Below are 12,032 nucleotides of genomic sequence, written 5' to 3'. Positions count from 1 at the left end.
TTTTGGTGTATAGGGATACGGTATTAATTTTATTTGATCAGGTCTTGAAAAAGGTCTTAAAGTCTTAAATTAGATTTTAAAAACTCTACAGCAACACTGAATCAACATTATGCCACAAATGTTGTCGATTAAGCTTAACTTGTATATTGAACCTGGAATATTCTTTTAATATATAAAATAATTTTCACTGATAATAAATAAATACTACATCGTGATATATATTGTTATCGTGAAAATATTAATATCGTGATATAAGATTTTGGTCATATCACCCACCCCTAATAAGCAATAAAAAAAATACGAGAGGGTGCAGTGTAAAAATAACTCTATTAGAATTTGTTTACGTCCCCTTATGGTTCCAGAGCTGCCACTGTTTTGCATCTCTAAGCTGTCTGACCAATCAGGAGCCCGCTAACAGTGTTTATTGGCTGAACCAGAGTAGGATAAACAGGGACTATACAACAACTTTACATATACAATATTTGGTCATTTGGAATTAATTGATTATGGATGGACTTTGCAAACCAAGTTCTTACACGATTAGTTCACAGTTTCTACTTGTCATAAATCCTGAACAGCTCCATTTGGAATAATACATTCTTAAAGGTTTATGGGTGGGAATGTTTTTCAGAAGCTTTATTTGGATTGTTAATGCAATATTAGATTGCATGTCAAAACTGTTACTGCAATAGAGCGACTGCATTTGTTTTCATCAAGTACATAGTTTTTTGTGTTGGAAATGAGAAGATCAAGGTTTGTGAAATGACGTACAAAGTGCTGTATCTTAGGTAGATAACTAGTTGTGTATAATACAAATTTGCATGCATTTAAAATGTAATCCTGGTGTCACTTATGAAAATATTTTTTATGAAGAAACAATTGATATATAATTTGAAAGAAAATAATGAAATGGCTTCTTATGAAGGTGTTAGTAGCCATTCATACAGGATGTGTTCTTGCATTCGAAAACAGTTAGACGTGCTACAACAGAAAGTAACAGAATTCAGTGGTCTCTTGACCCATTTATTTAGAGCTCAACTACTTTTAACTTGATATGTTGTTATAACATGGTGCTGAATGAAAGCAATGACATCTGATACATCTGATACATGTTTACTTGTAAAACAATAATTTTTTTTTATTTTTTTAAGAACTATTAATTGCTGATAAAATCAAGAATGCATCCTGTGTGAACGGCCTCTTACAGACAGGGCTCAAGTTAAGGGGGGCATCCCTCTTGTTGCAAGAAATACGAAAAAGCATCCCCCTTGTAAAACCACCATCCCCTTTAGATTAATTGTATCATGTATAACTTAACTAATCATGAAAGTAAAATATTACATTTTCTACATTTGATAAATAACAGACTTTAAATAACGGCGATTTGCTGGTCAGAATTAGATTTTGACGTGAGGTTGCCAGATTTCTATAAGTAAAATCCCCCAATCAAATCTTGACACTTGTACAGTTTGGATATATTCTGCCAGGGTGACGCTTCAGTCACTCAATCTGGCAACACTGACTGCGTGAGTTCTCTCTCCTCTGTGAAAAGACCGTTTTTCTGAAAACAGTGGCAAACAGGTATGTCGGAGTTTGATTTGTCCTTCGTAGTGTTCACATGAATCTTACGCCACTGAAGGTAATGCAAGTTTTCAAAAGTTTCGTGCATTTTCAAAAATGGCCAAGAGAACGCTACAAGGAAATATTGTTTTTCTTAAAAAATAAAAAAAAATGAAAAAAGAGAGAACAGAATGTAATGTGTGACAAGTGTACAAATACAATGTGTACATATTTTTAATTTTCAGGGTTTCACTCATAAAACACTTTTGTGTGTAGAACAAATTTTCTACTCCACTGTTTAAGCATCCTTCATAGAAACAGCCCAAACTTCCTTTACTAGTTCAGTTATTGGAGTAGAAAAAAATACGTGTTTGTGACACTGGGCGAGCGATCAAGAAAAAACCTTTTTCATGATCATAACGTGGATTCTTTTCACAAGATTCATCATAAAATAAAATAACAGTGGGTAACTGGTGCATATTATGGCCATGTGTCCTAAGGGTCAGTGATGAAGTGATGCTAATTTTAGTCCAGATCTATTAAATTAAAAATACATAAAAATTAAAAAAAATAAAATAAAAATGCAACTCACACAAACCATTTACTTGAATACACCTCTTCTGTAATGAGCATATTTTCAATTTCTGAGTTTAAAGTCATATTGGTATTTTTTCTGGGGCTTAAAAGTGAAAAAATATCAGGTGGTGTCTCATTAAAAGCTGAAATTCATGGGAAAAAATGTTGGCATGACTAGTGCAAAATAATCTTTTATTATTAGTTCTTAAAATTAGTAGTGAAATTTTTTTTAAAAATACGATTCATTTTGTCCACCAAATCAAAGTTGTGGTTTAACCAACATGTAGGTAGATATTTTGTTGTTCATGTTGACCATAGAAACCATAAAACAGAGCGGACACCTTTAGACCCTCAAGACTGAGCGTGAAGTTTTAAAAAACATCTGATATTTATTTTGATATTTTTTTATGAAAAGGCACATTTTGTTCAAGTCATGTGGTGTAACCATGAGAAAACTTTGTTTTTGAGTCAAAAATCCACAATATTTTTATTTAAAAAAAAAAAATTACCTTGAAAAGCCTTTTGGAAATTAATGATTAAGTTTATACTCATGTATTCAAGGTGCCAAGAAAGTATTATTATACATTTTACTTGATGGTTACACCACATGACAATTTACATTTTAAATATTTTTATAGAAAATGCTATAAAGGTTTTTTAGAAATGTATGAAACCAAATTGGACACAAAGATACATTTCTGAGAACATGACACAAGTGTTTTTTAAAAGATTTCTCATTTTAACACCTTGGACAACCTTATTTGTCAATGACCCATAATTATTAGAGAAAAAAAATCTTTGACAACACCATCCCCCATGATATTTTTTTTACAAATCGACCGCTGCTTACAGATATATATATATTTTGGTTCTTATGCCAGCCTCTCCTTATTACAGTCATTGTTAGCCAAGCAGCCGGCCACACCAACAAGAGGAACGGTAAGTGTGACTTCAGAAACCATACATCTCACACATTTGTGAATAAGTGTTACACTTTTATGTTTCTTTGAGAATTATGTGTGATGATGTTATACACATTGTGCTACTTGTAGATATTTTAATCCAGTTACTGTGATTTTAGCATTGCCTTTCATATGTATCTTTAGTGATGTTTTTACACAATGGAATATAAAACTACTAAATATAAATCTTGAACTGCTTTTGTGTCTTCTTGACCACTCATTTTTTGTGGTTATTGTGGGTAGGAGTCTCCAGCCCGAACTACGTCTGGTTCACCACGGCCAACAGGCCGAACAGGCCCCACTAATGTGGCAAGCGTCTCACCCATGACTGCGGTGAAGAAACCAGACCCCAACATGAAAGGTAAAACATCTTATCTCACAAGGTTACACGCACCACTTAACTCAGAACCTACATAAGTAAAGCTTTGTGATCTCTCTCTTCTCCAGTCATCGGGGTTGAATGAATCCCATATACAGTGCATCCGGAAAGTATTCACAGCGCTTCACTTTTTCCACATTTTGTTATGTTACAGCCTTATTCCAAAATGGATTAAATTCATTATTTTCCTCAAAATTCTACAAACAATACCCCATAATGACAACTTGAAAGAAGTTTGTTTGAAATCTTTGTAAATTTATTAAAAATAAAAAATGAAAAAAAATCACGTGTACAGAAGTATTCACAGCCTTTGCCATGACACTCAAAATTGAGCTCAGGTGTATCCTGTTTCCACTGATCATCCTTGAGATGTTTCTACAACTTGATTGGAGTCCACCTGTGGTAAATTCAGTTGATTGGACATGATTTGGAAAGGCACACACCTGTCTATATAAGGTCCCACAGTTAACAGTGCATCTCAGAGCACAAACCAAGCCATGAAGTCCAAGGAATTGCTTGTAGACCTCCGAGACAGGATTGTATCAAGGAACAGATCTGGGGAAGGGTACAGAAACATTTCTGCAGCGTTGAAGGTCCCAATGAGCACAGTGGCCTCCATCATCCGTAAATGGAAGAAGTTTGGAACCACCAGGACTCTTCCTAGAGCTGGCCGCCTGGCCAAACTGAGCGATCGGGGGAGAAGGGCCTTAGTCAGGGAGGTGACCAAGAACCCGATGGTCACTCTGACAGAGCTCCAGCATTTCTCTGTGGAGAGAGGAGAACCTTCCAGAAGAACAACCATCTCTGCAGCACTCCACCAATCAGGCCTGTATGGTAGAGTGGCCAGACAGAAGCCACTCCTCAGTAAAAGGCACATGACAGCCCGCCTGGTGTTTGCCAAAAGGTACCTGAAGGACTCTCAGACCATGAGAAACAAAGATTGAACTCTTTGGCCTGAATAGCAAGCGTCATGTCTGGAGAAACCAGGCACCGCTCATCACCTGGCCAATACCATCCCTACAGTGAAGCATGGTGGTGGCAGCATCATGTTGTGGGGATGTTTTTAAGCGGCAGGGACTGGGAGACTAGTCAGGATCGAGGGAAAGATGAATGCAGCAATGTACAGAGACATCCTTGATGAAAACCTGCTCCAGAGCACTCTGGACCTCAGACTGGGGCGAAGGTTCATCTTCCAACAGGACAACGACCCTAAGCACACAGCCAAGATAACAAAGGAGTGGCTACGGGACAACTCTGTGAATGTCCTTGAGTGGCCCAGCCAGAGCCCAGACTTGAACCCGATTGAACATCTCTGGAGAGATCTGAAAATGGCTGTACACCGACGCTCCCCATCCAACCTGATGGAGCTTGAGAGGTCCTGCAAAGAAGAATGGGAGAAACTGCCCAAAAATAGGTGTGCCAAGCTTGTAGCATCATACTCAAAAAGACTTGAGGCTGTTATTGGGGCCAAAGATGCTTCAACAAAGTATTGAGAAAAGGCTGTGAATACTTATGTACGTGTGATTTTTATTTATTTATATATTTATTATTATTATTTTTATTTTTATTTTTTTATAAATTTGCAAAGATTTCAAACAAACTTCTTTCACGTTTTCATTATGGGGTATTGTTTGTAGAATTTTGAGGAAAATAATGAATTTAATCCATTTTGGAATAAGGCTGTAACATAACAAAATGTGGAAAAAGTGAAGCGCTGTGAATACTTTCCGGATGCACTGTGTGTGTGTGTGTGTGTGTGTGTGTGTGTATATATATATATCTATCTATCTGATTGTGCTGGGTGCATTCAAGCAAAAGCGTACATGCGTTTGTCTCATTTTGCTGATTCTTCCTTGTAGTCTGTTTTTCTAACCTCTTTAAAACACTGCCCTCCTGAGGGGACTTTTGGAATAATTCCCTAAACAATGGATTCCAGCATGTTTCAGTGGGTGTGGGCAAACTGAAATTTTTTTTTTCCCATCATTAAGCTCAGCTGAACAGCATGCCTTTCACCAGCAGGAGTGGATTTGATGACTTTAAGGCAATTTTAATTTAATTCTTGAACCTTCCCTTTCTGTAGGGTATAATTTTTCTGGGGGTGTTTACAGTCATAGGCTTGGGATTGTTGCCTTTTTCACGCATCGATAATCAGAAGATATATATTGGGATTTTTTCAGATATAAATAGGGCTGCTCATTGCAAAATATTTTATTTTTTTGTCTTTTCAAACATATTTCTTAGCACAGCTTTGAAGTGTGAGTGGCAGGATTAATTAAAGGGGGTCGCACTCCAGACACGTCTGGTGGATGACATGGCGCATTCTAAAATTTGTAACAGTTATTTTCTATGAAAGTATGCCCACACTTAGCATCAAAATTCTGCAGTGCCACAGAGCGCAACTCGCATAGTTTTCCAATAAATTCGGCCCAAATCATTATCAAAGGACAAAGATTATTTACTCTAGCCATCACTGGATTATATATTGTTTAAATGCATCTTTCATATAGCCTACACAATGTATTTTCAGTTACAAGTATGTTGTTTTGTGGTTTGACAGCTTGAACGAAAGACCTATTCAAGGCTACATACAGAGAAATTGCATAAAAAACATCGCCGTTTCTAATTGTTTGCACATTTACACCAGTTTCATACACTAACCTGCAAACTCATCAACTTCACTTTGTTCATTCTTGAAGTACAAAAACCTTAGTAACTTTGGACTGCCATTTGCAGCACTGCATCAGCTTGTCCTCTATGTTGTGATACCTGTGCCTTGCGACCCGGCTTCTGTAAATGTTATATCCCAACGCTGTTACACCATACTAATTTAAATGTCGGCTAATTTTAATATATCGATGCCTCAAAAATATATAACGTGCCGATCAATATTTGAAATATCATGACATCGCTAGTTTTTACTGAATACCCCACAGTGTAAATGCAAGTGGGTTGGATCTCCTCATTGCCTGAATTCCCTCCTCAGCCACCTGAGGTCATTATATCCTATTTGTGTGTGTTGATAGGAGCAGCAGCAAATGAGGGAGTGCTGGCCAACTTCTTCAACAGTCTCCTGAGTAAAAAGACGGGGGTGCCGAACAGTCCAGGGACACCAGGGGCGGGAACAGGGGTGCAAGGCTCTCCCAAGAAAACAGGTAAATTTGTCCTTTGCCAGCCTCAACCCCATGAATAGATGTATCTCACAAAAACTGTCAAGAAATGTCCAGTTAATATTTCACCCCAATATCAAACTAAATAAATAAATACATAAAATGTGTATAAAGTTACTAAATGTGGTCATGAAAATTGTTTAATTGAATGCAAGTTTAATTGTCCTCAAAATGGGCTTTATTTTCTTTATGCAAACATTATTTTAAATTTCTAGTTTGATTTTGGGTTAGCCAGACATTTTCTCATGAGACGTCTGCTGTAACCTCTGGACAATGCTGATTTTTGGAGTTTTACCCATAGAGCCAGAGAGAATAGCAATGAGGAACCGGCTGAAAAGCCTGTGCGAGTGACACCACTGTTCTCTTTCTCTCTGGTTTTGCAAACCAAAGATCATGTGAAGTCCATGTTATACCAATTGTAGTTTTTCATCTCATTTTTCACAATGCATCGTCATTTATGATAGTTATGGACACTTAATATAATACATTAACACATTGCTCCTTATCTTCTGTTATGGTCAAGCATCTAAATTACTTTGTACCCTAAATTGAGAACTGCATGCAGTTTTTTTTTTTTTTTTTTTTTTCTTCAATATGTTTTGCATGTGTGCAGCCACACAGCATGCTGCTTTTGTGAGCATACCAGCATGTGGCACTCACCCACATCCATCAAGCTGGTTTCCACATAACCGCCCTGTGTTATTTATACATGTCAACACAGAAACTACAGGAGATTACTCTTTTTTTTTTTTTTTTTTTCCCTCCTCTTTTTTTTCTTCCAAGGGCAGAAGCCGGGTTTGACTGATGTCCAAGCGGAACTAGACCGAATGACTCGTAAACCGGACTCTATGGTAACGGCCAATGATACCCCAGTGACAGAGAACGAGGCATGAGCACGGCAAACTGCATTGTCCACTCTGGAAATCAACACATGTACCAACATAAAGGAGAAAAAAAATGCTATTCATGACCAAAATTCCCCCCACCTTGTGTGTCAATCAGCAAACAGACTGAGGTTTACCGAAAGTGTTGGGATTCTATCAGATGTATAGGCTCTGTTATTGTGGGGGAAAGAGAGGTAGATATTTGAAGAGATTCGGCTGCTTTTTTTACTTTCTTTTTTTCTTTGGTTTTCATTTCCAAACCTCTTGTTTTATTGTTTGCTTGTTTTTTTGTGGTGATTAATTTTTGGTGAGGTATGGCAGGTCAGTTAATGGGAGCTCTCTCATCAGGAGGCAGTTGAACCTCTGAAGTGTGGGGCCTTGTTAAGCTTGGGGAACCTTTTAAAACCACGTTTACCATTCCCCTCCTCCTGACAAGTGCAGAAACACTGCTACATTGATTGACGGCAGTGGCTTCAAATGTTGCAATCAGCTTCAACAACTGCTAAAAGCCTAAATATATTCATTTAAAACATGAAATTCATGCAAAAAGTATATAGTGTGTAAAAACATAGTTACATTTATGCTGATGTATTTATAAAAAAAGAAAGCAAATCAAGCTTTTATTTCTGTGTTTTTTACCAGTTGAGCATGTTCACTTAACAGGGTTAACATCACTGATGTCATGACACTAATGGCGAAATACCTATTGGCCTTCAGCATACAAGAATGGCAGATCTTGCCACACCGCCTCTTTGAATTATGTAAATATGCGCTATATGAGCTTTAATTTGATTTTGTATAAAATTTGAATTCTTTTAACAATGTATGAAAAACTATTTCAGATGAAACAAGCATTGATGAGTAATTGGCTGAGCATTTTCTTTTGGCCATCTTCCCTAGTATAACTCCCAAGTGCCTAGCACAATATACTGTTTGTGTCATAGCGGAGGTGCTTGTCTCCAAAAGAGGAATTGCACTGTAGCATCAACGGTCGATAGTTATTTCTTCTTCTTTTTTTTTTTTCGAGATTCATATAATTTATTTGTTTTTGTTTTTTTATGTATGTGGTCTGTGGTCATTGCTTTTTGCTAAAACTACTTATTTTGCTTTAATCAGTGGCCTAAATTTTTATTTTGCTGTCTTAGGGAGCTTGCCTTACTTTTTGGGAATGTTCAAAATTTCCACATAAAACGTGTTTAGCATCTTTGTGGGACGTTACGTCCCACCTCCCAGATTAGAATTGTGGCCTAAACCACTAGCATCGTTCTCATTTGGTCAATTGACAGACTGTATGTCATTCTGAATAATTTTAGTCAATTCTTCTCTCGGTTTTGTTTGTTCGCAGTTTTTTATAACTAGGACTATATAGCTATTCATGTAAAACATTCCTGGTTTCTGTATAGATGCCCCTATAGATGACTTCTGCCGCATGTTTGTTTTGTGTGCCCTGCCTCAGTGCCCACTGGCAGTGATGACTTTGCCTTCAGTGTAGCGTTCACTGTCGTCACTCTGTCTCTTCGCTCAGGGTAGGAGTCCATACAATAGCCTCGTTTGTCATCACAGTGAGCTTAAAATAGCCTGACATTTCTCAACATTTTCTTTCACTAATGATACTGTATCATATAGAATTTCTTGTTTCAAGCAAATTGTTTGTTTGCGTTTTTTTGTGACAGAACATGAAATGTATTGGTTTGTGAGATTCTGAACCTGACAATGATGTAATGGTTTTGATTTCTTAACGTCTTTAACCTTGATGTTAAAAACCTTGTATGGAGAAATGGTAAACGGAGCAGCTCAAGTGGCTTTTAATTGATCATTACATTTTCAGATGGAAAAGGAAAACGCAGAGTATTGGAATCTTGAACCAAAGATGTAGAAACCACATGTTATGTCTGTCATGCTGCCCTAAATTCCTCCCAGGTGGCCGCTCTTGGCTGAGCCTGGAGAAGCCGTCATTCCAAAACGGATCTTCTGCTTACTGTGGTGGTCTGTGTTCTATGTCAGAATATTCTACTAGAGTTTTAAGTCTTTGTCCTTTTTAAGCTCTTCAAGGGAATAGACCACAAAATGTGTAGAGTTTACTATTGTTTTGCATGAAATTGTGTTTGAAATATGAAAAGCAAAAACTCATACCAAATCAGAGATAAGGAACTCGAATGAAATAAAATTTACTCATTTTTACATAATATTATGTAACAGTTTCCATTTATGATGGGCAGCGATACAGCATTTGCTGATCTTCAAGTACAACATTAAGTCTGCACTACATACCTCTTGTTTTAGTGGTTAAGGTTTTTCCATCTATTCAGATTTTGTAAGAATCTCATGTCCTGAAGCCTTTGATCACATATAGCCTAACATTCTTGCCTGCTTTCAAAATGGCTTAGTATAACCTTAAATGCGCAAGTATTTAATTGCTTTCTCTGAACTTGCTGTGTGACTAAAATCTCACTGACACATTCCTGTGAACATAGCCCTTTGTTTTCTCCCAAGAGACTCAGTTTGGGGCAAAACATCTCATGACGTTTCAACTTTTACTGAAAGTGAAAAAACTTTTGTTCACTCGAGACATCATTACCTATTTCAACATTTTCCACAAATTTGACGGTTACTGATTTTAATAGTAGCTTGATGCAAATGTACACAAAAAAATTAATGGACTAAGAAATTAAAAAAAGAACAAGCTGCACCTGTGATGCCTGAAGTACTTGGAAAAAAATCTTCCGAATGCAGAAGTATACATCTGTTTTCCCAAAGGAGACTACACAACAGATAAAAGGTGGCCACCAAAAGAAACACATTTTCTTGACTTCAGCTTCAAACACTTTTTTTCCCTCAATTGAGGATGATTGCAGTTATATAATAAGCACATTTTGTTTGTATTTCATTCAGACTAAGATGGAAGTTGACCGCTCTGTGCTGTATAATCCTTATAAAATGCACTTACCGCTGTAAGGAATTGTTGAGAAAAAGCTCTGGCTTCCACAATTTTCTATACAGGAATTGAAGAAATTTCTATTCACACAAAGGACTGTTATTATTATGCTATACAAAAAGTCTTGATTGTACGGCTTTAACCTGATGCAGTATGCAGCCATGTGGAATCTTGCGTTTAATGCAAACAAAGATAAGGAAATGTCTTTTTTCAGTCTTTGCTTCAATAAAAATACAAATCCAGACTACAGTTACCGCTTGTAATTTTTTAGCCTGATGTTCCAGTTCATTTTTGAAGATGCACAGAAAATATTACAGCATTGAATTATCGGAGAAAATTTTTATTACGTTTTTATTTATTGGGACTGATCATTTGAAACATGATTTAAGAAATGACAGTGATTAAAGGGATAGTTCATCCAAAAATGAAAATTCTCTCATTTACTCACCCTCATGCCATCCCAGAACACAAAGATTTTTAGAAGAATATTTCAGCTCTGTAGGTCCATAAAATGCAAGTGAATAATGACCAGAAATTTAAAGCTCCAAAAATCACAAAGACAGCATAAAAGCAATCCATATCTATGACTTTAGAGGTGATTTAATATGTGTGGGTGAGAAACAAATCAATATGTCAGTCTTTTTATTATTATTATTATTATTATATTTTTTTTATACAAAAAAAATCTCAACTTTCACTTTGAGAATGTGGAAGTGAAAGTGGAGATTTATTGTAAAAAAAAAAAAAAAAAAAAAGACAAAAATTGATCTGTTTCTTACCCAAAGGGATTGCATCACTTCAGAAGATAGATTTATCCACTGGAGTCTTATGGATTACTTTTATGCTGCCTTAATGGGATTTTTGGAGCTTCAAAGTTCTGGTCACCATTCACTTGCATTGTACGGACCTACATAGCTGAAATATTCTTCTAAAACACCTTAGTTTATGTTCAGCAGAAGAAAGTAAGTCATATACATCTGGGATGGCATGAAAGTGAGTAAATTATGAGATTATTTTCATTTCTGGGTGAACTATCCCTTTAAATGGTTGTATGGTTCTAGGAACCAAGCCAGTAGGGAGCAGTGCTGTTCTCTCAGTAACTATACCCACTCTTGAAAGTAGATATGAAAATGTATGAATGATCCTATATTTATAGTAGTAATAATATTACATATCTGTTATCATATACGTTATATATATATATATATATATATATATATATATATATATATATATATATATAAAATCATATTATATTTTTGTTTATTTGACAGGGGTAGTACAGACCATACAATTCCATGCACCAGATAGCCTGTACATAGACTAACAGCTAATTTGCCGCCTGTTTCCTTGGTTAGGCTTGAAAAAAAAAAAAGACATGACACAAGTCTGATTTTGTTTGAACCACTTTTAAGGGTAGACAATATTTGTTATATCAATTAAAACTAATCTCTAAAGTAAGATGTCTTAATTTATCTGGAGTTTCAAGGAGAATGTTTCACTACAGTCTGTCTTTCTGTAGTCAAGGTCTTTTGGTTAGTAAAGTAAGTTAAGAAACCCATGAACTCC

At 36.2% G+C, this 12,032-nt stretch overlaps 1 protein-coding gene across 2 annotated transcripts in view; it reads left to right on the top strand.

Annotated features, from left to right (window-relative positions):
- The window catches only part of LOC127409930 (cytoplasmic dynein 1 light intermediate chain 2-like), a 34,266-nt gene extending 23,559 nt beyond the window's left edge, over positions 1-10,707 (top strand). Inside the window, exons 10-13 of one of the 2 annotated variants that reach the window (XM_051644930.1) lie at positions 3,034-3,075; positions 3,342-3,459; positions 6,501-6,629; positions 7,433-10,707. In XM_051644930.1, coding sequence (XP_051500890.1) covers positions 3,034-3,075; positions 3,342-3,459; positions 6,501-6,629; positions 7,433-7,449 — 306 coding nt within the window. In that variant the 3' untranslated portion in view covers positions 7,450-10,707. Of the gene's footprint in view, positions 1-3,033; positions 3,076-3,341; positions 3,460-6,500; positions 6,630-7,427 lie in introns of both variants that reach the window. The other variant, XM_051644923.1, reaches the window with a different exon arrangement.
- Positions 10,708-12,032: the final 1,325 nt, after the last annotated feature.

This window comes from Myxocyprinus asiaticus, chromosome 2, assembly GCF_019703515.2.
Source record: "Myxocyprinus asiaticus isolate MX2 ecotype Aquarium Trade chromosome 2, UBuf_Myxa_2, whole genome shotgun sequence".
Lineage (NCBI taxonomy): Eukaryota > Metazoa > Chordata > Actinopteri > Cypriniformes > Catostomidae > Myxocyprinus > Myxocyprinus asiaticus.
This window is presented reverse-complemented; position numbering and strand designations above follow the sequence as displayed.